Raw genomic sequence first — 27,425 nt, forward strand, 5'->3', positions numbered from 1 at the left:
GCGCACGGCGCACAGAGATCTGAAGCCCAAAAAACAATAAATTTGCCTAAAAAATTTGGATGCTCATCAAATTTGAAAATATAGGCAACCTACATATACTCTTTCATTAAACTTGGAAAGAGTAGGATGGTTTAGGAGTATGAATCAAATGCAAAAGTTTTGATAAAACCAACAAAAGAAGACATAAAGAAAACATGGTCCTATGGTTTTGCTACAGTAACATGGTTGTCAAAGTGTTCTCCTACCCTGCCCCTATCACCATTTTCCCTGCATCATTTTCCCCTTATCATCACCCTAACACCACTGTAATCATATTCATTTTTCCCCCTCCTCCTATGACTAAAAAAGAACCCAAACCCTAGAAAAATAAATTCAAACCCTACCCCATCAATACTATACCCAAAGCACTCCCAAATCCCTGATAAATTTCTCCCTTTAGCCCCTATTCCCATTTCATCATTCCTCTCCTAATACTCCCTGTTTTATTGTCCCCTTAGTGACAGATTTTCAGAGCTTCTACCAGTTCCATTGGATTCAGAGGGCAGCATAAAACTCAGGGTACAAACAGCATTAATGGCATCAGAAATTTCATCAGAGTATGAGAAGGGGACCCACAGTGACACATCTTTAGGAGAGAGGGCACATAGGAGACATCACCGGAGTGGCAGACATCTTAGAGATGAGTCGAGCACCCTCACTGAGCTGCAGGCATGCCCTCTTGCCATGTCTTGTTTCCAGCACTTGGCATGCTATGAATTTTGTCAAATGGTGGCAAATGTCAGAGTCCATCATGAGTTGGCTCGTCTTTTTGCACTTCATCTACAGGGAGGTCAATCTGTCCTGGCTGGGGTCACTTTCACATTGACACCGGAAACCATATCAGTGGCAACAGGAATACCGAATATTGGGGAACAGTGGCATAAGAAAAAGAAGGTGGAGAGGCATCATTAGAGCCTTACATCAAGAACATCTGTTTGAGCCAGCTCACCAGAGTTTTTCCATTCAAATTTTTGAGGGATGAGTATGCCCCACTCATGAGGTTGATCATGAAGTATTTCAGTTGTGAGGGAAGGTTTTCCTGCCTCTATGCCTATCACATCAAGTTGCTCATGCACTTCACCAGGGTGCGGATGATGAGCCTCCCATTTTTCATCTGCGGTAACATAGAGAGGATGAATAATTTCATGTAGCACAAGACCCCTTGACAGCAGCTAAATAGTGTCTATCATTTTGCTCTCATCCGGATTTTGGTGGACCATCAGTTGGGATTGCAGGGTATTGCTTGGGAGGACTTCATCTCCCGTGATTTCTTCAGCGCTCCACCGGTTGTATCAGAGGCAGAGCATGAGGTGGGGGGTCCTTCACATCAGTTTGAGCGCCATGAGACTGCCAGTATACATCACATACCAGAAGGGCAGTAGACCATTGTTTGCAGCAGCAAAGCGAGTGTTATCTCCACCCGGGGTGGAAGGGGCCTCGCTTCCGACATCAGCATCACAAGAGCGGGGCAAGGGTAAGGAGCCAGTGCAGGAGGAAGGGCCATCAGGTGAGCGAGAGACCGAGTTTGTTCTCCTCCAGTATGATGAGACAGATGCAGAACCAACAAATGCAGAGCTTATAGATATCATCCGGGAGCAGCAATCAGAGATTGAAGACTTGTCCATTGATTTAGAAAGGGAAAAGTGGAACATGAACTATCTGGAGCAGAGAAACAAATAGCTTGAGGATCAACATATGATCATGGAGCTCCAGAACATCCGCGGGCATCACCAAGCTGCTCAAAGAAGAAGGGTTCCACTCACATCTTTGGAGCAAGCAATCAATGAGGACCGGGAGGCCAAAATTTGATAAGGTCAACATGCATTTGGAGAGGCTACTAGACAAAGCCGACAGGGACCTTGCTCTTTTAAGACATATGGCTTTTCGCTACAGGGTGCGAAACATGAGTGCACAGGCCCGGATAAGGAGTTTAAAAGCAAAATTGAGGAAAGCCACAAGAAGGGAAAAATGGGAAAAAGAGAAAGATAGGCTTATAACCTTGGCTGAGGCTTCCTTGGCTCAGCATGGCACCCCGTAGAGAACTTCCAGCCCAAATTTCAAAAAAATTGGGCAAATTTTGGTCACTTGGCAAATTTTTGGACAAAAAACAGGAAATTCCTCCCTGTGCGCCGCGCCACTAGCGCGACACTAAAATTATAGGGCTCCAATCGAGGAATGGTTTTCATTTTCGGATTCAGCATGGAAAATCACGACTACTGGTGTCCGGGCAAGAAATTTTGACAAGATATGGGTCTCCTAAAGGTCAAAAAACACCCAAAAATGGCCTCTCTGCCACTTTTTTGACACACAGAAAGCAGTCTTAGGAGAATGAAGATTTGGAGGGACAAATGAGCATCAAATTTTGAAATTCTAGTGGGGTTAGAAAGTAGACAAGACAATCTTTCCAACAAGCCCAGTTGGGCACATTTTTGACACCTGCAAGTGCCCCGAAACAGGCCCCAAATTAGCGTGATGCACAGAGGAAAATTTGCCAATTTTCTTCCGTTTCGCGAAATTTCGGTTCGCGACTTCTCCAAGTGGGCCCGATCATCTACACTTCAGTTTTTTGGCACCAAAGGTGGAATTTAAAGATTTTTTTCTCCAGATTGGCTTCTATCCAAGTGGCGAAGGAAGGCAAACGGTCACCCCAATGCCAAATGTCATGTTTGCAGTGCTGCACCTGTAGCTGATGGTTGGCTCTCCATCTCCATTTTGTAGTGATTCGAGTAACTTCCCAACCCCTGGGAATTTTATCTCTTCTTCACACATTCTATATATTGTATGCAAGTTATTTGCAAAGGGTTGGTTGGCTTGTAACTTCTGGGAGACTGTGGGAAAGAAACTCTATTTCTTCACTGTGTAAATTTGACAGAGAATTAATGAAAGGCAGTGGCTCTGTTTCATGAGATTCTTGTGGTTGTGAGTGTAGTAAATGTGTTCTTATGTTCCATATGTATCTTGTTATGTCTCATAATTCAATTCATGTTTCATTTCAGTGAAATTTTCTAAGTGAGATTAGGTAGAATTCAATTTATATTGCTCTGCCTGTGGGAAAATTTCATGTACAGTGTTATTCTTCTGTTGAAAAGAATTCATGCGACTATGCCCTTTTCACTCTCTTCAGCAATCTTTCCATTCTGCGTTACCTTAAACCAAAATTTTTGCACTTTCCGCCTGCCTTGCCTCACGGAATAATCTATGCCTTCATATTAAATTCTTTGTTCATTGCTGAGCACCAGTCCCATACCATCCCAGAAGCTCGGTCATTTATAAAAATCGTTTCTTGTATCCACTTTCACTTACTAGCCTAAGGTAAATATTGCATTGTAAGTCATCTCAGACCCTTTTTTCTTATCCATTCACTGAGTGTGACTCGGAGAGAGCCCTCTCCTGCTCTGGTAGGGCTAGCTACCAGACTGAGTGTGGTTTGTGGTTACCCTAATTTTTGCCTTCCTTCAGCCTGAGGCAGATTTAGGTGCTAAAGGCAGATTTAGGTACGAAAGGCAGAAAGGTAAGGTTTTGTGCGTATTTTCCTTTGTAAATGGTTTATAAGGAAAATAACGCCGAAGGAGAAGGTTTATGCGTTAATTATGTATTAACCAAAGGTTAAGAGGGCTTGTTATATATATGCGGCCGATGGACTAATTAAAGGCTTAAACTAAGGTTTAGAATGGTTTTAAACGTCCTGATAAGAAAGATTGAGGAAGGATTTAACAAAGGGATAATGAATGTTATGAAGGGTTATAATGTCCCGATAGGAGGTTTAGGCAGGGTGATTGGGTTTTGATATAAAGGAACTGTTATATAGGGCCTTATCCATTTATGGTTTGAAGATTTAACTCCTTTGAGAGTCAAATGCCTGGGACAATTGTGTTTGTGCATTTTTATGCATGGGTATGTGCAGGGGTAACCCTGCATTATGAGTGGTAATCAAAGCAGAGTTGTAATCAGAGCATAATTGTACTCAGAACTGGAAAGATTTCTGCAAAAGGGAAATTGCACATAGAGGAAGGTAAGCATAAGGCTACAATAGAAGATTGTAAGGGAAGAACTTTTGAAGTTTTGGAAGACTGTAGCAGTTCCAGTAGAGGCTTGGAGTAAACAAGAACAGAGGATTCCTTGAAGGAAAGAGAAAGCAAGATTGCTTAATGCAAGTTCAGAAGGAAAGAGGACTTAGAGGCAATGCTGAAATCTTGAAGGTGAGGTAATTTGTTCTGTTTTAAATTGAGAATGTGTGTTTTTATACTAATGCACAGGTGATAGAAAGAGAAGCTATGAGAAGGGAACCAGATGCGTTCTTGAAGACAGAGTAACAAAATACTTTAAAGGAGAAGTGGTAGTGAACCTGAAGAATCCAACAAGAGATTGGACAGAGAGGACAGTTGAAGTGTTCTCAAGAGAGAGTGAGAGATTGTAGAAGCCTAGAAGGAGCAAAAGTGTTGCTCAAGAGGAGGTTCCAGACAGAGGACCATGCTTACCAAAAGACTGAGTGAGGAGAGCTTAGTGAGGTAAGATTGTAGCAAGGAGGACTCATTGTTGCAGAGGAGCTCATGAAGAAAGAAGAGAATAAGATGACTACTGATAGTCATAGCAGAGGTTCAAAGAGAAGCCACAGCAGAATATATGAAAAGAAAGAATATGCCAAGGCAAATGGCAAGAGGATGAGTCAAGAGGAAATTGACAGAGAGATTGTAGAGTTGAAAGAACAACTCGATGCATTAAGGAGGATGCTAGAGGAAAGCCAGAGACTAGGTTGGGTCTTGAGGAAGAAGCTAGTGAAGTGGCATGAGATACAGAGAAGGCTACAACAGAGGCAAGTAAGGTGGTTGATGGAAAAACTCAAGGAAGTTGAGTTAGAAATGGAAGAGTTCATTTGTGAACCAAAACAAGGAGAAATTTTGGGAGAAAGTGAAGATGAAGACTTGAGGACTGAAACTTCAAGTGAGGCCGAAGGGTCACATGATTTTAAATCTGACAATTTGTGTATGTTTGCAGGTGAAACATATAAAGAAAGAAAATTTTCTAATATTTTCATGAAGAAGAAAGAAGGAAAGAAGAATCTAAAATTTGTTTTGGAAGAGGATGAGATAGATAGGTCTCATATATAGTTGGGGAAAGATATCAAGCAACCAAGTGAAGGGCTTGAGGAGATTGAAGAGGAGACCATCGAAGAATTTTTGAATCATAAGAAGGATTTGGAACTGCAAGGAGATATGATGGCTGAAGCATCAAGTAAGACCACAGAGTTTTATGTTTTTAAAACCGATATTTTGTGTATGATGACATGTATTGCAGGAGAAAAGTATCCTTTTGAAGATATCTTCAGAGGATATGAAGATCTAGAAATAAAAGATGACAAAGAAAATTTTTCAGAAGAGAAGGAATTTGACTACATACAAAAGGAAAAGTCTATAGATGATTCTATAGAAGTTGTCATGGAGACGAGGGATCAGGATTTTATTCTGATGAAGAATGAAGGAATATTGTCTCGGAAAGGTAATCAAATGAGTTTGTAATGTTATTGATTAAAAACAAATGCAGGAGAATGTTAATGAAGATGGCGAGGCAAGTATAACTCTAAGAGAAGAATTACAGAGGGACAGCAAGGCAAAATATACTGAAGAAGAAGGACATCTACTGAAAGATGTTAAGGAAGAATAAGACTATGCAAAAGACTTAGCAAAAGGAAAAATGACATCTGATGATTTGTCAGTAACAAATGAAGGTATGGAAAATTGTGTGAAATTTCCAAAATCTACTTCAATTGAAATTACAGCTTTATATAGAAAATTAGATTTTCAAAGAAGGGAGTTGGAAAGACAGAGGATAGATGTTCAAGACAGATTGCTGAAAAGGGAAGACAAAAGAATTGTCATGAATGATAGTCATAAGAAAAAGGAGATGATAATGAGAGTTCAACAAACTGACACTGCAAAGGAAGGAGTTCACTACAGTGGACAAGGGTAGGAAAACATCATTAGGATAGATGGTGTGGAAGAGATACTAATGGACAGTCCATGAATTCTTTTGAGAGTTCAAATTAGCATACTGATGTGCTGGCAGAGGGGAAAGAAACTGAGCAGCAATCTGAATTGTTGCCAAAGGAAAATAAGGCACAACAGCCTTGTGTTTTTAATTTTAACAAGTATTTTGTGAGTGCAGGTTTTGTTGTAGATGCTCAATTTTTGGAGAAAATGTTGGAAAATCATGATTCAGTGCAAGAGGGTAAGGATGATAGGGAGGCAGCAAGTAAAGCAAAAGTCAACATAAGAGTCAACAAAGCAACCAAGGCAAAAGTTGAAGTAAGCAAAGTAAAATTTGGAGCAAGAATAATAGAACAAGAAGAAGAACAACAGATTGAAGAACTAATGGATAGCAGCAACAACCTAAAGCAAAGAGAAAGAGGTAGAAGTAAGAAGCAGAATATGGACTAGACCAAAGATGTACTGGGAAAAGAGATTGAAGAAATGTGGAAACTGATGATGAAGCAATTCAAATGGAGAAAAATGGTGGCAATAGGAAGAAAGATCAATTAGAACTTGAATCTGATTAACAAGAAGAAGAAGATGGAGTAGAAGACAACAGAAGTACAACAGCAACAAAGGAACAAAGCATGTGGGGGAGTCTAATGTAGGAGCACTCACCCAAGATAAAAACCATTGTAATTAAGTAGACATAATGGGTCATGTATTTTTGGGAAGTTGGATTCCTAAATGATAAATTGATGTAATTTAGGCTTTTAAGTGCATAGAATAGGAATAAATCGAATAGTGGGAGATATCTTGTAAATGCTCTCGAATAAGGAGGACATGAGTGGGAGTAATGACAAAAGAGTTCAAAATCAAATATAACTCTTAAACATTTCCATGATTCGAGGAACTAAGGAGAGCCTTTAGGAATTAATTGAACCTAGAAGTGGACATAGAGGACCGAGAGGATTTAGGAGTCAGTTCAATAGATCTAGGAGTCGAACCAGGACAAGTTCAACAGAACTCCCCGGCATATATGTAAGCCTACGGGCAGAGTCAAAGAAGAGAGGCCACTAATAGCAGAAGAATAGGCCTGTGCGAGACCGAGAAGTCTCGATATGTATCATTTGTTCATATTTATATATAAAATGGATTATTCCATAACTATGTTGGTATGTAGAATGAGTGTTAATGAATGAATGATATATGAGGTTGTAAGTTCTGTAACAGGGTTGCAGACAGAGTTCAGAGGAACTACCCAGAGGGAGAGAATGGTTCAAAGAAACCATAAATGGGTAATTGAATCCAGTCGAAGACCAAAGTGAAGCTTTGGGGTGAAATAGCAAAGTGAGATTCTGCATAAAAAGCAAGCTTTGAAGAAGTTGAGCAAAGGAAGCAGATAGCAGAGTTCTGAAGAACTGCACAGAGAAGAAGAACGAGACAGAGGATTATAATGGAACTTTGAATCCATTCAAAGGAACAGGTAAAGTCCAAAAGGATAGTGATCGAAGGATCACGCAGAGTTAAGCTCAAATGAGAATGAATTCAGCAGCAGAAGAGCATAAGGCAGAACCTTGGGAAAACCCAGAAAACCATAGGAAACATTGAAAATGGCAGAAAAATTCTAAGTAAAAGGAACGAGTAGAGGAGCGGAGATTGATGCTCAGGAACAGTTAGATCTAGGAAGATCAACAGCTGAGATTGAATCAGAACTAGAATATCACTTCGTATCAGTTCAGTGGAAGAGGAACCGACCTATGGAACTGTCTTACTCCGATAGGGTGATATAACGGACCCGAAGTTCCATAACGGCAGATTTAAATCCCTATCAGGTCCGAGAATATAATCGCATCGAAGCTTCATGCGATGAAGAGAAGTGTCGATAGTCGATGATCGGAGGTAAAAGGTATCGGCGATCGGAGAAGGCGGAGGTCGAAGCAGCGTTGTGGAGCGATAAGATACGGACCCGACGGAGGTTATAGTGGCGAATCTATAATATTTGAGATCTGCTATATGTGATTCAGAGCGGATTTCCTATGTATTCCATGTATTTGCGTAAAGTGTGGGGCCGAGTCTTTTAAGACTAAAACATATATATTATGTTCTGATAGTCGCATATCGGAAAGGAAGGGGAGATGAGGACCCGTGGAAATCCTAATTGCGATTGCGATGGAGGTAGCCTCAAAAAGCGTGTAGAAGTCATACAAAAGGCAGAAAGGTAAGGCTTTGTGTGTATTTTCCTTTGTAAATGGTTTATAAGGAAAATAACGCCGAAGGAGAAATTTTATGCGTTAATTATGTATTAACCAAAGGTTAAGAGGGCTTGTTATATATATGCGGTTGATGGACTAATTAAAGGCTTAAACTAAGGTTTAGAAGGGTTTTAACAGTCCCGATAAGAAAGATTGAGGAAGGCTTTAACAAAAGGATAATGAATGTTATGAAGGGTTATAATGTCCTGATAGGAGGTTTAGGGAGGGTGATTGGGTTCTGATATAAAGGAACCATTATATAGGGCCTTATCCATTTATGGTTTTAAGATTTGACTCCTTTGAGAGTCAAATACCTGGGACAGTTGTGTTTGTGCATTTTTATGCATACTGTGGGTATGTGTGGGGGTAACCCTGCATCAAAAAGGGCTTTGTTATAGTTGTGATAGAAAATACACTAAAGGTCATAAGTATGTTGAGAAGAAATTATTTTACATGGATTGTGAATAGGAGGAAGAAAAGGAATAAGAAACATCAAAAGAAGAGGATATACACCAAGAACAAATCCTAGAGAAAGAAGAAATGAATCCGATCATATCTAGTAATGCATTGGCCGGAATTACCATTCCTCAAACTATCAATATAGAAGGGCATATCAAAAAGAAAAAGGTAATAGCGTTGATTTATTTGGGCGGTACCCATAATTTTATTCATTGTAAGATAGACAAGGAATTGAATTTCTTCCTATATCCAGCGCCAAAGTGTCAAGTGATGGTTGCAAGTGGAGGAACCATAAATTGCTCTGGAAAATGCCACAATATCAAGCTATCCATGGGAGAATATGTATTGAATAGCCCAGTTCTTTCCATTCCAATGGGTGGTGCTGATGTTGTACTAGGAATCCAATGGCTACAATCATTGGATACAATAGATTTTAATTTTCAAGAACTTCTCATGAAATTTTGTTTGGAAGGAAAGGAAGTTGAATTAAGGGGTATCGCAGAGAAACTGGGAAAGATAATCAGCTCTAACGGAATGACAAAGCTTCTAAAGAAAGAACAATGAGGCATAATTGCACAATTATGTCCGCTATAGGTTCCCACATCAAAATCATCTATTTCTCCATATCTCCAAAAAGTCTTGGACAATCATTCCAAGGTATTTGAGACTCCCAAAGGCCTCCCACCTATTCATGATCATGATCATGATATTCATTTGATTCCAGGAAGTGTTCCTCCAAACATCAAGGCTTACAGATATCCCTATGCCCAAAAGAGTGAAATTAAACATATGGTTGCATAAATGCTAAAATCTGGTATAATTCAACCTAGTGAAATTTCTTTCTCTACTCCAGTAGTATTGGTGCATAAGAAGAATGGATCATGGCATATGTGTCCGGATTATAGGGAGCTCAAAAAGCTCACTGTTAAAGATAAATTTACCATTTCTATCATTGATGAATTATTGGATGAATTGCATGGATTAATTTACTTCACCTAGTTGAATCTTTGTTCAAGATATCATCAAATCAGAATGAAGATTGAATACATTCTGAAAACAACATTTAGAACTCATGAGGGTCATTATGAATTTTTGGTCATGCCTTTTGGCCTTACCAATGGACCTTCTACATTTCAAGGTTTGATGAATTCTATTTTCAAACCCTTCCTTAGAAAATTTGTGTTCGTATTTTTTGATGATATACTAATATACAACAAGTCTTGGAAGGATCATATTCAACATGTTGATAGGGTGCTCAAACTATTGGAGGAGAAACAATTATATGCAAAAAGCTCCAAATAATTCTTTGGAGTACAAGAGGTGGAATATCTGGGTCATATTGTATCTCATGAAGGTGTTAAGGTAGACCCTAGCAAACTTAAAGCCATTAAGGAATGGAAAATCCCCACATCCATAAAGCATATACGAGGATTTCTCGGGTTGGCATGGTATTCCATAGCAGCGCCTCTAACAACATTATTGAAGAAAGATGCATTTTCATGGACTTCAGAAGCAACAAAGGCCTTTGAACATCTTAAAGAGGTAATGTGTCAAGCATCGGTCTTAGCTACGCCGGACTTCACAAAAACCTTTATTGTGGAATGTGATGCCTCAGGAAATGGAATTGGTGTTGTTTTAATGCAAGAAGAAAGACCCATTGCTTTTGAAAGTCTTCCAATCAAAGAAAAATATTTACACAAAGCTAATTATGAGAAGGAAATGCTGGCAATACTACATGCACTTAAGAAATGATGACCCTGCCTAATGGGAAGACATTTCAAGGTAAAAATGGATCATGGTAGTCTTAAATACTTTTTAAAACAAATATTATCTTCATAAGAGCAACAAAAATGGGTCACAAAGATGTTGGGTTATGACATTGAAATCATCTACAATATAGGGAAGCAAAATGTTGTGGCAGATGCACTCTCAAGAAAGGATGAGGATGTGAAAGCATTGCTTTGCGCCATTTCTATTACCCAATCAGATTGGATAAACAAAGCAAAGGATGAAAGGAACAATGAAAAAGAAGCGTGGGCACTCATTCAAATGTTACAACAAGATCCCAGTACATTTAATACATTTAGCTGGAAAAATGATTCGTTATGGTACAAAGATCGTTTATTGTTAAAATTGGCAACCAGGGAAAAACTTCATGTGGGTCATCTTATTCATGGCTAATAATATTTTTATTAGATTCCTCTCGTCAAGAGGTTTAGGATTGATATAAATATCATCCAATTCCGATAAGTATTCATGGAGATATGAATTTATTTTGATTATGGAATTATTATCAAGCCGACCTACAACTCATGTAGGCTCAGAAACCCAACAGTCGCATCTATTCACCCACCAACGTTGTGTATAAATATAAGAGGACTTTTCCTCATTTGGACACACTCATCTCATCACATCTCTCTCTCTCTACTGCGCAGATATGAGTCTCTTCTCTACTGCGCTGAAATGGGTCTCTCTCTCTCACATGTGAAGCCGGAAGCTGTTGAATTTGAAGCTACAACTGCAGAAGTAAAGATTGACTTGCGTGGCCTAGAAGATCTCCTCTTTGGAACTGCTTTGTAGGTTCATCTGAACCTCCTTTGAAAGCCACAACTTTTGGTGGTGGAATGAATTCAATCCGGCGAACGGTTTGCAAGATATCGACTGCCCTAGTTTGAAGTCGGAAACTGTTGCAACTGCAGAAGTAAAGATTGACTTGCGTGGCCTAGAAGATCTCCTCATCTGAACTAGGCTGTAGGTTCATCTGAACCTCCTCTGTAAGCCGAAACTTTTGGTGGTGGAATGAAGTCAATCCGACTGTCGGTTTGTGAGATATGGTCTGCCCTAGTTTGATAATGAAGCCGCTAATGCTGATGCTACTGATCTAGGGTTTGCTACCGCTGATATGAATTAGATTTATTGTACTATTTATCTCTGCTGAATTATTGAAGATAAAAGAAGATTTGATCAAAGGGTTTCCCCACACATTGTGGGGTTTGTCCCTGGCTAGCCGCCACATCTTGTGTCTCTTGTCTTGGCTTGTTTTCTGTCGATCGTTTAATGTTCTATCTGCACTTTACTTTATGTACATGTGATTGCTAATCGGTGGAATATAATAAGAAAAAGAAGTAAACTGTTATAAGCATAGAACATACCATAACTTAACATGGTATCAGAGCTGAGGTGAAGACAAAGCCCGAGCAAGAGCAAGAGCAATCATTGAAGAGAAGATTGGCAAGGCTATCATAAAAGAACTATGGGGTCCTCAACACTCTTTCCTGCTGAAGACAAGCTCCGTGAGAAAGCTGACTATCACGGATGGAAGATGTCTATCGATCTAACCCTTGAAGATCAAGGAGTGTTGGACCATGTAAGAGGCAATATTGTTGAGCCTTCATCAAATGCATCTGCTGCTGCCTGGAACAAATGAAAAAATGGAGAAGTCAAAACAAAGAAGATCATCCGGGACTCTATCGACAAGCGTTTGGTGGCCTACATCTCTGATCTAGAGACCTCCAAGGAAATATACGATAGACTGGTGAGTTTATTTAAAGTTAATGATGCAAATCAAGTTTTGTTTCTTAGAAATAAGCTGAGGGAAATCAAGAAGAGTAAAGATGACAGTATGCAAGCATACTTCTTAAGAATCTCCGAGATCAAGAACGATCTCCTATCTATTGGGGGAACTATTACTGACAGAGAAATGGCACTTACAACTCTTGAAGGATTACCATCTGAATGGTATGTGTTCAGGACTACTCTTCTGAACTATAATGTAATTCCTGGTTTCAAGGAATTAATGGCTAGATGCATTCAAGAAGAAACAAGGGAAGAAGTGTAAGAAATGCCCATGCCTAAAGGTCCTCCTGTTGCCTTTTCTTTTCATGCAAAGAAAAGAAATAATTCCGGGACTAAATCAAAAGGAAAGGCTGGACCTAAGGCTAGAAGAAAATGACGATGTTACATTTGCGATAAAGCAAGTCACTATGCAAGGGAGTGCCCTGATAGAAAGGACTCACTCTAGGACGATGATCAAAATCCCTCTGATGGCAATCAAAGGAATGACAAATTCAACAGCAAAGGTAAGAGGAGAGCTGGGAATCAAGGAAGAGGACAAGCATTCAAGAAGGCCAGAAATTACAGGATGTATTAAATGCACCTGACCTCAAAAAGAACCTAGTGTCCATCTCGAGAACGAAAGACAAAGGCTACAAGGTAACCTTCAGCGATGGCAAGGTATGTATATGGAAAAATAATGTTAAAGATGCCTTTACTCTTGGGTTTAGTGTTGATTCATTATATCAGGTCGATGGAAGTCTGCTAGGTGTCATGTCTTATGACACATCTCTTCAGTCCGAACTTTGGCATTAGAGGTTTTCCCCCCTTCATTATAAAGCTATACTCGGTGTAAGACAAATGGTGATAGGGATGCCCGAATTCTGAATATAGAATGAAGGTGTATGTCCAGGATGTGCTGAAGGAAATCTCAAAAGGGGACCAATCCCCTCAAGCCAAAGCAAGACCTCTGATATATTACAATTGGTTCACTCAGGCATACCTAAGGTTGGCATTAAGAGGGAGACTACTACACCACATACTCCTGAGCAGAATGGTGTGGTGGGAAGGAAGAAACACACGATGATGGAAGCTGTCTGGGCCATGCTACATGATCAAAAACTTCTGATGTTTCTATGGGCTGAAACTACAATCATCGTCGTATATGTACAAAATTGATGCCCTCATCAAGCATTGGGTTCCAAGACTCCTAAAGAAAATTTCACCGCAAGGTGAAAAATCTTTTGACTTTGAGGAGCTCTCAAGAAGCCAACACCAGGGAACCAAAAGAAAAGGATGATGAATCAATGCCTGATGTAGAAGAACCCATGGATCTGATAGATTCTCCACATGAGCCTTCCTCTTCTACGAAAAGGCCTTCATGGCTTAGGGGGATACTTGATGATGCTAAAGGACATGTTGCACCTTGAGGAACCTTCCGTCAAAGTAATAAACTTAATAGGTATCAAGGATACCTGACCATCATGAGCACGATCATACAAAATGAGCCTTCGTCATTCTTAGATGTCGTCAAGCATCAAGTATGGAAGGATACTATGACCGTAGAATATGAGTCTATTATGGAGAATGATGTCTAGGAAGTAGTTCCCAGACCCTGGACAAGACAATTGTTACTTCAAAATGACTTTACAAGATAAAGCATTCAGCAGATGGAAGCACAGAAAAGTATAAGGCTCGTTTTGTTGCTCGAGGTTTCTCCAAAAAGGAAGGTATAGACTATGATGAGATATTTGCACCTGTTGCCAGATATACGACCATCCGCTCGATCATAGCCCTTGCTGCTTCACAAGGATGGAACCTACATCAGATGGATGTCAAGACTGCATTCTTGCATGGCTCGATCAAAGAAGAGGTCTACGTGGAGCAACCCGAAGGATTTGAGATTTATGATCGAAAATCTCATGTATGCAGGTTGAAGAAAGCTCTCTATGGGCTGAAGCAAGCACCCCGAGCATGGTATGAGAGGATCGATAGCTACTTGATGAAGCTGGGATTCACTAGGAGTGAAGTCGATCCTAACCTTTACTTTAAGGTTGAAGATGACAAGCCTCTCATACTGGTATTGTATGTGGATGACCTCTTTCTAACAGGTGCAGACCCTCTCATTCACAAATGTAAGAGGGAGCTGGCCTCTGAATTTGAAATGAAAGACCTAGGACTGATGCACTACTTCCTAGGACTTGAAGTATGGCAGAAGCCAAGGGAAATTTTCCTATCTCAAGGGAAATATGTGGTAAATATATTGGAAAGATTTGGTATGATGGACTGCAAGCCTGTGACTACCTCGAGGATCTTAACTTTTAGAAGTTATATGGTAGTGATGTCGGACCAAATTTGGGAAATGCCTCTGAGTTTCATAAACTCATTCGCATTGATGTTCTTGGTGAACCTCCATCCGAACATATTTTTTGCAGTTAGCATTGTGAGCTCATATTTGGTTGAGCCTCACTGGATTGATGCCAGGAATCTTCTGAGATGTCTTCAGGACACAATCTCTCATGGATTAAGATACACTGTCGAAGATGTGAGACTACTTGAATATACTGATGTTGATTGGGCAGGCAGTGTGGTGGACCGTAAGAGCACTTCCGAGTGCTATTTCACCTTGGGATCTGCTTCGATATCCTGGATGAGCAGGAAGCAGAAGTCGGTGGCTTTGAGCACCGCCGAAGCAAGATATATTGTTGCTAGCATAACCTCGTGTGAGGTAGTCTGGTTGCGAAAGCTCTTCAGTGAGCTGTTTGGATTTACATTGGATACCACTGTGATTCTCTATAACAACCAGAGGTGGGATTCGATTATTGAGGAATCCCATATTCGTCGATTGCTCCAGTAGATAGACATCATCTTGGATATGGTAAGTTGATGAGCAAGGAGGCTCCATTGCATTAAGATGATGTACAGGTTGATACACCTTGTCAAAGCCTCGAGGAAAGATCTAATCTGTGATTTTCCCAAACGACTTGGAGTCGGTAAGAAACCCTTGTACAAGGGTCCTGCATGTTGCATACATTGAGCTATGGGAGCTCTGAGGGCTTGCGGTTATTACTGGAGCAATATACGACCACAGGGTGACTCACCCTCCCCTGGTGGTGCACACTGGAACAAGATGATTCGCTCTCTTGTGGGACAAGATGATTCGCTCTCTTGTGGAACAGGATGATTCGCTCTCCTATGTAGCAGGATGATTAGTTCTCCTGTGAGGCCTGGATTGATGTGTTCTCCATGGCGGCCTGGATTGATGTGTTCTCCATGGCAATTGTAGCAGGATTGATGTGTTCTCCTGTGAGGACAGGATTGATTAGTTCTCCTGTTGAGGCATCCTACCCATGCAGTCTGGGACTTATGGGAAGTACCTCTCATCTGATCAATGAGCAGGGAAATGAAGTTAGGGACCATAGTAGTACCGATGGATGCATCGTTGTAACTATCGTACTCCCTACGCTAGGATGACCTCCATTGATCTGGGATCAATGATACTGGTCTGGGACCAGTGGTAGGAGTTGTACCATACTATGACGCTGACTTCGGGTTGGTTGAGACTGGTCTGGGATCAGTGGTACATACTCTGATACTGACTTTGAGTCAGTGGAGGATGATATTGGTCTGGGACCATTGGAGTTGTACTCACTATGACGCTGACTTTGGGTTGGTTGAGACTAGTTTGGGACCAGTGGTACATACTCTGAGACTGACTTTGAGTCAGTATGATACATCCTCGATCATTTCTTCTTCTTCGTAATTCGGACAAAAGCAGAGTAGAACAGAACAATGCAAGAGCAGAGCAGAACAAAACAAAACAGTACAGATCAGTGCAGGGCAGAACAAGACAAAGCAGAACAGGCAAAATAGAGCAGAGCAGGGCAAGGGTCAGGCTGTACAAGGCAGTGCATTTGATGGATGAATAGTAACGACCGATAGACAGATTGCAGATGAAGTTCTCCATGGTTGAGAGGGAGTGTTAAAATTTGCAACCAGGGAAAAACTTCATGTGGGTCATCTTATTCATGGCTAATAATATTTTTATTAGATTCCTCTCGTCGAGAGGTGTAGGATTGATATAAAGATCATCCAATTCCGATAAGTATTCATGGAGATATAAATTTATTTTGATTATGGAATTATCATCAAGCCGACCTACAACTCTTGTAGGCTCAGAAGCCCAACAGTCGCATCTATTCACCCACCAACGTTGTGTATAAATATAAGAGGACTTTTCCTCATTTGGACACACTCATCTCATCACATCTCTCTCTCTCTACTACGCAGATATGAGTCTCTTCTCTACTGCGCTGAAATGGGTCTCTCTCTCTCACATGTGAAGCCGGAAGCTGTTGAATTTGAAGCTGCAACTGCAGAAGTAAATATTGACTTGCGTGGCCTAGAATATCTCCTCTTTGGAACTTCACTATAGGTTCATCTGAACCTCCTTTGAAAGCCCCAACTTTTGGTGGTGGAATGAAGTCAATCCGACGAACGGTTTGCAAGATATCGACTACCCTAGTTTGAAGCTGGAAACTGCTGAAACTGAAGCTGCAACTGCAGAAGTAAAGATTGACTTGCGTGGCCTAGAAGATCTCCTCATCTAGACTGCACTGTAGGTTCATCTGAACCTCCTCTGGAAGTCGAAACTTTTGGTGGTGGAATGAAGTCAATCTGACTGTCGGTTTGTGAGATATGGTCTGCCCTAGTTTGATAATGAAGCCGCTAATGTTGATGCTACTGATCTAGGGTTTGCTACTACTGATATGAATCAGATTTATTCTACTATTTCTCTCTGCTGAATTATTGAAGATAAAAGAAGATTTGATCAAAGGGTTTCCCCACACATTGTGGGGTTTGTCACTGGCTAGCCGCCACATCTTGTGTCTCTTGTCTTGGCTTGTTTTCCGTCGATCGTTTAATGTTCTATCTGCACTTTACTTTATGTACATGTGATTGCTAATCGGTGGAATATAATAAGAAAAAGAAGTAAACTGTTATAAGCATAGAACATACCATAACTTAACATTTATACCTATGTAAGAATTCCCAACTCAAATAAAATATTCTTATGGAATTACACACTTCTCCCTTAGGAGGGCACTCAGGATCTTTAAAAACTTACCACAGGGTTAAGAAGGAATTTTTTGCGATGGCCTTAAATCAGATATTTAAAAGTTTGTGTCGGAATGTTTGGTTTTCCAACAAAATAAACTTGAAACAATTAAGATCCCAGGTCTATTACAACCTTTATCCATTCCAAGCCAACATTGGGAGGAGGTTTCAATGGATTTTATCATAGGTTTACCCAAGTCCGAAGGAAAGAGTGTCATCATGGTGGTAGTTGACAGACTTACCAAGTATGCACACTTTTGTGCATTATCTCATCCATTTAAAGCCAATACATATTCTACTGCATTTATGGAAACAATTCAAAAGGTACATGGAAACCCAAAGATTATTGTAAGCGACAAAGATCCCATTTTCACTGGAAAATTTCATATAGAATTACTTTCTTGTCTCGATACTCAGTTAGGTTATAGCTCGTCTTATCATCCTCAATCTGATGTGCAAACTGAGATAATAAATAAATGTTTGGAAGAATATCTTTGTTGCTTTTCCTTTGATAAACAAACACACTGGGTAAAATGGTTGCCTCTAGTTGAGTGGTGGTATAACACTTCCTTCCATACTGCAGCAAAAATGAACCCATTTATGACACTTTCTAGATATCATCCACCATCCATCGCATCATATTTAAGAGAAAAATCTAAGGTTCAAGCAATGGAAGATCACATCGAGCAGCAACAAAAAATTCTCGAACTCTTAAAGGATAACCTCACTTTGGCGCAGAATAGAATGAAACAACAAGCATATCAACATCGCAGTGAAAGAAGTTTTGATGTAGGCAATTGGGTATTCCTACGGCTACAACCATATAAACAAATGTCCCTCAAGCAAGCTAAGAAGGATAATAAATTATCACCAAATCATTATGGTCCATACAAGGTGTTGCAAAATATTGGTACTATGGCATACAAATTGGAGCTTCCTGTAGCTTCCCAAGTGCACCCAGTTTTACATGTTTCATATTTAAAGAAGGTTATAGGTGACAAGCTCTCAGTTCAAAAAATATTTCCAGAGCTTGACGAGGAAGGAAAAATCATATTGGAACCTGAAGAAGTCACAGAAACAAGAACTTGACAATTATGAAATCGATCAATTTCGGAGTATCTCATCAAATGGAAGAACTTACCCACTGAAGATTTCACATGGGAGGATGAGAATTTTATATAGAAGCATCCAGAACAACTCAAGCATTGAGGAGAACACTTTTTTGAAGGAGAGGGGCATGTTAGGTCCCTATAATACTAGTGATTCCCCATTACTATTGTCATTATAGCCCTTATTGTTATTATTGTGCCGCTATTGTCCCCATATTGTTATTAGTGTGCCCCATAGAAGCCCACTATTGTTATTGTTGTGCCCTTGTATTATTATTGTTATGTCAACTTTGATTATATTGTGACCCCTTAGACTCCTATATATAGAAAGGAGGTTTAGTCATTTGTATCATCCAATAATTGTTCATTTGTGTAATGTAAAGGAGGTTGCCCCCTCGAAGAGGTTGATTTTGAAGTCATTGACCTATCTTTTCTATCTTTTTGTGCGCCGGTTCATAACACATTCCACCCTCACAGTGATCTCAATAGAGGATTATCATATCCTTTTCCTGTGACATGGTTTTATGAATAAATATAACCTTTGGCGTATACATTTGAACTAGCCTCCTAAAGGATTGTTTTTCCCAATGTGAAAACCTCGTATATTGATATAAGACATTTTCTTCCTCTTTCAATAGGGTAACCTTAGTCTAACGACCTCCTTAATGGATCTCTACCTCCCCAAATGAATCCTTCCTCAACATGCTCTTTTTGAACTATATTTGAGTTTTCCTTCTTATTATTGTCTCGTTATGCTTGCAACATGATCTATTTTCTAATCTTCTTCGCTCACTTGTATCTCCTCCTATCTCTAATTCGTTGATCTCAACTCATATCTTTTGTGCATTTGTTTACTTAAATAACATCTCTTCAACCTCTACGTCAATACCATCTAAAACACCATCCACTAGAACTAATTCCACCAGTATCTTAGCAATGAATGTTCCTTCAAAAAAATTTGATTTTTCATCCACAATGATAAACCTACCTATCTTTGCCTTAAAGACCATTCTTGGAAAATTTCCAAAGGTAGAAAGGCAATTTCACCCACACTGGCCACTCATTGGATTTATTCCTTTACAAATCAGACATGGAATCCAATTATCTAATGAAAGGACATAGATATCCTAATGCCACAAACTTGCACCAATATTAGCTCTATCACTCTTTCTTTTAAAAGTAATAGTAATGTATCCTTTAGCTAGTAATTAGAAGGTAGGCACATGCCCAAGGGTGTTCTTCCATACCCTACCTATCCACAACCAATTTCTTTATAATTTCCCTACTATGAAATTTCCCAATCAATGCATTTTCTAAATTCAATCTTGATTTTTCACTTACAACATTTGCAAGAATGATCAATTTCATTCTCTACTTCTTGAGTTTCACACACACTGCGTCCTCTAATTTTCGTTCTTTTGTCTTTACCCACATTTCCAAACTTTGAATTTGAGAAAGTTCAAGAATCCTTATAACCCCTAACATCTTCTTTCCCAATTGAGTATTGGTTAAAATACTTATCCTTTTACTCGTTCAAAAGTTCATCTTCATTGCATGTAGTGAAAGAATTTAGGTTTAAAGAAATATGGAAGTTTTCCTTTCTTGATGAAAGGAGTCCACAAACTTCACACCTTACATTATCGACAGGCTATGCTCCATATGTAATTTCTCATATCATGGATCAACATTTAGATCTCAAGAATAGCTTCCCTCTTCCAAATTTTCCAAATTGGAAGATTCTTTATAGTGCCCCTATCACACCCTTCCACCATGATTCTTATGGTGTTTTAAACACCCCACGACTTGTCATGATCCTTCTTTTGAAGTGATATTTTGCTTGTTATTGATTCATTCTTGAATGGTAGATCTTGGTGTTTCAAATACTTTTGGCATCGCTCTAACATTATAATTGAACACACCCTCTAATAAAATCCCTCCCATTACAACAGGGATTTGATTCCCTTCTTGGAACATATCAAAGAAAAGTTTCCTTAAACAAAGAGGCTATCCTCCATCTTGTGCCTTTTAAGGTGTGAGTTAGAGGTCCTTGGAAAGCCCTTATCAAGTTTCTTGTGCCTTTAAGTATGAGTGAGAGGTCCTTGGAAATCCCTTCTCGAGTTTCAACCATTAGAGTGAAACAAGACTTAAAAGGGTTGAGGTTGTTTCACAATATATTTAGAAGGTAAGTCTTTCACTCTCCCCACTTGGAGTCAAATCCTTGATGAAACTCTTGTACATTATAATAAGGCTAGAAAGGTAAGTACCCACTTTCCAAGTGTGTCTCCAATCATCTAGATTCTTGCTAAGTCCTATGTTTCTTGCTAGACACCGACCTGTAGGTTGTTAGCACTAGCCTAGTGATTATAGTGGCACTAAGCCAAATTTAAACATTTCTTACTAGAAACTGACTTGTGGATTGTTAACACTAACCTAGTAATTATAGCAACACTGAGCCAAATTTAAACCTAAATCTCATCCAAGATCTCAACTAATTAGTGATTTCTCAAAAAAAAAATTGAGGGGATTAAACTTTTGACTCTCCACAAATCAATGACATCTTACATCGATACCTCTAATTGAGAAGGCAAAATGAAACCCTGTTTAAAACTGCAGTGTATTAATTGCTCTTCTTCCTCCATTCCTTCACAGTTATTGAAATTGTTTCTCTTTAATCTTGTTTCGTAAACATGATATATATGTTAATTATAAGAAGACTTAATAGTCATAATGTCAATAGATGATAGTTATATGAATATTTTATTGTCCTCAAACATTTTCAAGATGACAGTAAGTCTTAATTTCATTATAATTTTAAAAAAACCCAAACTTTCCGTCCAGATTTTCAAGAAGCAATAGTCATAATGTCAATAGATGTTAGTTATATGAAGATTTTATTGTCCTCAAACATTTTCAAGTTGACAGTAAGTCTTTATTTCCTTATAATTTCAAATAAAAACCCTAACTTTCCTTCCAAATTGTCAAGAAGCAACTAGTTAGGATTCAAGATGACAGTGAGTCCTAATTTCCTTATAGTTTCAACAAAAAAACCCAAACTTTTCTTCCAGATGTTCAAGAAGCAACTAGTTAGGTCTCTATTGCATGTGTACCCCATCTACGGCATGTTCTTAAAAAAACAACATTACAATTTAAGATTCCGCTGTTCACTAAACAAGACAGTTACAAAGTTGGAGAACTTGATCATGAATATCAAACTTTCCTTCCAGATTTTCAAGAAGCAACAAACTGTTTAGTTAGGTCTCTATTGCAGGTGTTCATAAAAAAACAGCATTACAATGTAAGATTTCACTGTTCACTCAACAAGACAATTAAAAAGTTCGAGAACTTGATCTTGAATATCTCAGATTAAGTATAGAAAACAGCATTACAATCTAAGATTTTTCTGTTCACTCAGCAAGATAGAGTTGGAAAATTGGGGAACTTGATCTTGAATGTCTCATATGAACGGTAACAATAAGATTAAACAACCAAAAAACATGTTATGGTGCAGGGTTAAAAAACAGCATTACAACTTAAGATTTTCCAATTCACTCAACAAGACAATTGGAAAAGTTGGAGAACTTGATTCGGAATTTCGCATATCAACCACAATAGTAGTATTAAACAAAGAATAAGAAGATATTGGTATGGTGTAGGGTTCTCATGGAAAGAAGACCCCAGTTTTGATTACACAAAGAAGACATGTTATGGTGTAGGGTTCTCATGGAAAGAAGACCCAAGTTTTGGTTACACATCTCCCCTGAGTCCACAATCGACTGACCCATTCCCAACCCATCAGTTGACACTGAACTTGGTAAGCCTGTACTCGTCATGATCCTGGTGTCATGTTACGTACGAGTTCAATGGCCTAGAGCATGCTATCCATCTTTCCTCAAGTCTCTTGCCCAGAAACCCTTCTGGGCTTTTTGGTTATATTGGGTTACTTAATTGCAGCCTTTATTTCCTTTATAATTAGTATTAAGGATTCTAACTTTTTATGGCATCCTACTTACTCTTTTGTTGTAAGAGCTGCTCGTTTTTTTACATTACGGATTCTCAATTTTTATCATAATCTACTCAACATTTTGTTGTAACAGTTTGCTAAGTTGTTGCAAGGCAGCCAAGTCCCATTTTGAATTATCTTGCTTAATTTTCAGTTGTAATAGTTGGCTCAAGATGGCTTTCTTTTATTTGGTCTCCACCATACTGCCAGTGTTTTCCTTAACAACGCCCTGAAACGGTGACTTGATTGCCCACTAAAAATCTATAACTATCTTGAAGATGCTGCTTCAAGGTTTGCTTTGGGTCAGAAGGGAGAATATGGATGAGTCAAACAAGTTCCCTTTCCAACCAGAGCTTTCTGCTCCACTCAACTCCTGTTAATTCCTCAACCCTGTCATAAACTGGCAAGGATGGAAAGCAGCACACAATAATTTATGAGCTTCAATAAATTTGGTGTGTCAGGATTGGCTTGGCATCTGCTTTCTTTCTTTCCCCCAAAGCCTTACTGGATGACTGTCTATCTTTTTCCTGTCCCACCTATATTGATTTCTCTTTATTAACGTATAACTTTTGAAGAAAATAGTGGACACCTGATATGTTTTCCTTGAAAACCAAATCAGTCAGACAACAATTATTGGAATTTCTCCATTACAAATCCAATCAATCAGAGAGCGTTTTTTATAGAATTTATAAACAACAAAAATCAAAATATATTAAATAAAATATTAAAACAAAAGATAACATGTTTTTGACAAAATAATAATATTTAATTGAACTTTGTTTAAGTCTGCACATTGAATTTGTTTTGTTGTATAATCAGATTACATATTTAAAAATATTAAGAAAAAAATGTTATTTGTTTGAATGAATGGAATTATAATCATTTTCTTTGTTCGATGGGCTATTTTTTATCATATTTTTTTACTCGAACATTTTTCCAATTTTAGTGTGCTTGGATTCAAATAATAATACTAACCATGCAGCTTAAACTAAATGTACATTACAGCTTACAATGTATATACATTATTATTCTTATTACAGCCTAAAACAAGCTGATAATTCCACAATAAATTCTGGAAGACACATGAAATAATCTCAGCTTTACTGATCATCTTTTAAGTGAAGTTCATATGGACAGAGGCAGTGAGGTTCAAACAAATGATTAGAAGTGTACCAGGACATCCTAATACTAGTCTTTCTTCTTGATCTCTAAAACCAGAGAATAATATCTCTGGAACTGATGTAAAATTGTTTATTAATTATGTACTACTAATGCTCTAACTAAAACTTCGTGATCTATGTTGACTGTTTAAATCTCTTGTGTGTGAAATACTGCCCAAGAAAATGTCACTAATGACAGAGAGGAGAGAGCACGCACTATAGGGTGCTCACGAATCTATAATAAATGCACCTTAAGATAACTATACATATCCAGTACCCTACTCCAATTTAGGTTTTTGCTCCCGAGTTACCAAATCCTGATACAACTTAGGTTTCTGCTCCTGAGTTACCAGATCCTGATACAACTTAGTTTTCTGCTCCTGAGTTACCAGATCCTGATACAACTTAGGTTTCTGCTCCTGAGTTACCAGATCCCTTTTTCTTCATTGTTGTATTCTTCAAGATCTGCAGTGGTCCAGCAGCTAAAAAATGTCAGAGATCAGACCTTTCTTACTTTTAAAAATGCACACTCACACATTTCAGAAGGTTATTTTTATTGTAAATGTTACTTCCTTAAAAATCATATGGCACTGAGAAACGCATCAGAAATCAGTGTCAGATCCCTTCCGAGGACGGGATATGACACTGATTTAGGAGATAGCCATCTAACCAAATATAGAAAACAACAAAAAGCAGTAAATATACCATAAAGGCTCCTCTGCAGAGACTATAAAAATGAGACCACAAAAGTAAAAAAATCACAAAGCTAAAATGATTTGGTGTACCTGTCTAAGCATATGATTTTCATTCTGCAAAGTGGAAAGCCTTTCCTCTAACTCTGAGTTCTTGTGCTCAATCTCCTTAACCCTTGTTTCTAAATCATTTAAGTATGCTTTCTTTCTTTCTCTTGCCTGTTGGGCAGACACTCTGTTCCTAAGCAATCTGTTCATAGGATTGCATGGGTCAGCTGAATTGAAAAGAATTTTCAAAAAGGTATAGAAAGGAAAGGGCCACAAATATATATATCTATATGACTATATCTATATATATATATATATATAACTCAGATCTCTTAAAGATGGATATGGATTCTTAACCAAAGACCAAACTGGGGTATCCAACAAGGTACCCACTATTACTAATTTTGTCACTTTGATACCTTATTCAGTGGCATAAGAACACCCTAGGGGTTATGGAACTTGAGACCTCTTTTACCTAGATATAGATCCTTAGTCAATAAACCAGACCGAGGTCTTGAGGTAGTAACTTTTGAGACACTTGTGTTCCTTGTGTGCAGGGGCTCTCCCTCTCTTCCTGTGGGCAACAACGCCTGTGGTGGGTTGGGGATTGTCTAACATCATAGGCACACAAGTAGATGGACCTGCTTGCATTCCTCCCATTTCAGGAACCCTCCTGATATCATCATCACTATCAATGCTGCAACATTTTTCATGTTAGCTCAGCTAATGATCACAAAAAAGAAAGAACAATTGCACCTTAGAAAGGGTAGGTACTAGGATGGTTCGTCAATTTTTAGTGTTTACATGTCTGTGTGTGCAGAATTGTATGTTGAATCTAGACGGGGCATATTGAGCACAAGCATTACATCAGAAGATATCAAATATTAAAATACTTTAGATGTTCAGCCTTAACCTATTCAAATACTGAAATATTCCAGAGTTCAGCCACGCAACCTTGAACTTTTCAATTCAGAGTCCAGATATGCAACCTTAAGATTTTCAACCCAAAGTTCACATCACAAATGGGTCAGTACATGGTGCATCCATGGTATTTACCATGGATATCAGCATAGACCCATCTAAACCTAAGTATGATATGAACCTCCAGCTTTTAAAGATTTAGGAAACACATTTCATGTATAGAAAGTTTCACAAGCTGGAGGTCCATATCAAAAGTGGATATATATGGGTCTCTACTAAATACTTATTAGAAGACTGTCAGAACCAGTCATCTACTATCTAACCTAAACTAACTGGACATACCATCTTTGGCTTGTCTAAATTGGGCTGGAGCCGCTGAACTTGAAGATTTTTCACTTGTTGACTGATGTTGTGTAGATGTGGAAGCAGCAGTGTCCTGCATTCTGATATATCCCCAAACTCTGTTATTCCTCTATTCAAATTTCATACAAACCGTCCCTGAAAAGCATTAATGCCACGGAAACTCTCTTCTTTTGTAAGCAGCACCCGTCAACTAACACTCACAATATATCCAACTTCCCCATATATTTTCTTTACCAATCTCAACTACTAAAACTCTGCTTCTGTTGTGTTCATAAGAGCACCAGGGCTGTCACCAGTTGATGTAAAAAAGACCTCTCTCTCTTCACCTTCTTCACAAATGCTGCAGGAAACCCATTGGTTTACTAAACAAATCAGATCCCTATTTTCACGTCAGATCTCTGTGCTTCCAACTGCACCAATCAAACCATATATAACTGATCTCTCAATCCAGAACACTAAGTTTCAAATTCTAAGATCACCTATCCATGAACTTTAATAGATTTCACAGTTCACAGCCCAACCTTCACAGAGCTGACCAACATCAACACTAAATATCAACTTTATCCTTCTCCGACTTGGAGGGGAATGCAATTGCTATCTTCTGAGGTCAAGAAGTTACGGTGGGTAGGATTAGCAACCAGAGTAATCCACTAATTAATTGAATATGGATGTTAAATATCTCCATCTCCTTTGTAAATAACGAAGGAATTTCATTGAAGTTCACCTACATGTCCAAAAAATTGACGGTTCGTTGATTACTTAAGCGCATCTCCTATCTCACTGGAAACCAGGGACATCCACAGGCCCAAACCTTGTGATCGTGGACAGCTATTGCCCACTTGCTCTGGCATCAATCCAAAGGTAGAGTCTTGAACAGCGTGTCATCCTTTGAACTTTACTTCATTTGACCCAGTGGTTTTTGTGCATCCACGTTACACTATTGTAGACCTTTACACGTGTGAATCAGTGTCTGAAATGAAATAAAGAATCATGGTTCACCACCGATAAGTTGCAAAGATATTTGGTTTGGAATCTTGTGGTTACCATGAATCTAAAGCTGTAGAGTCTTATTCAACAAAACAATTCGGTTGTTACTTTGGGAAGGGTGTTCACCACATCTGCAAACCTAATATTTTTTGGTCAATCAATCATTATCTAAATATTAAAAAAATCATAATACTTTATATTATATAGGAATTGAGTTATTTTGCAATGGGAAATAGGTACTTAATTAAAATAAATCATTTGGGTAAAGATACTTTTAACCATTATCCATTATGAGAAATATTGGTTTTCTAGAGATGTTTTTAGGTTTAATTGGTTTTTTAAAGATATTTTTAAGTTTAATCGTTGATAGAAGATCTAAAACAATTTTTGATTAATTAAGTATTGATATTTTTAAACATAATTCAAAAAAGTATTTGGTCACTATTACACTAGATACAACTATTTCATAAATGACATATGTTTCGCCAAACTTGAACCCATATAATTAGGGAAACAAATTGTTCACCAAATCACTCTAGCTAAAATTCTTTGACATAAATGTTATTACTTAATATATATTAATATCTAGGTGCGGCACGAGTGAGTGAGTGATTATTCACCCTGAGAATAATCAGGAATTCAAATTTGTTTGTGGATTGATAGAGGCGAGCAACAATGTTGCGAAAGCTTGTGCTCTTTATTAGGGAATAAAACAAGCAGTGCAATTAAAAATTCAAGAGATCATCATGATTGGAG

The 27,425-nt window shown here is 38.6% G+C and overlaps 1 protein-coding gene across 1 annotated transcript; it reads right to left on the reverse strand.

Moving 5' to 3' along the window:
• Positions 1-23,582: 23,582 nt before the first annotated feature.
• LOC149198488 (transcription factor HY5-like) lies at positions 23,583-26,483 on the reverse strand. The gene is made up of 4 exons (XM_089402071.1): positions 25,658-26,483; positions 24,926-25,095; positions 24,444-24,625; positions 23,583-24,123 (listed from the first exon to the last, which is right to left on the reverse strand). The coding sequence occupies exons 1-4, from the start codon at positions 25,759-25,761 to the stop codon at positions 24,064-24,066; spliced, it is 516 nt and encodes a 171-aa protein (XP_089258197.1). The 5' UTR covers positions 25,762-26,483; the 3' UTR covers positions 23,583-24,063.
• Between the last annotated feature and the right edge of the window lie 942 nt (positions 26,484-27,425).

The sequence above is a fragment of the Pinus tabuliformis genome, chromosome 2_1 (assembly GCF_031772625.1).
Source record: "Pinus tabuliformis cultivar Carrire ecotype Pingquan chromosome 2_1, CPIR1, whole genome shotgun sequence".
Lineage (NCBI taxonomy): Eukaryota > Viridiplantae > Streptophyta > Pinopsida > Pinales > Pinaceae > Pinus > Pinus tabuliformis.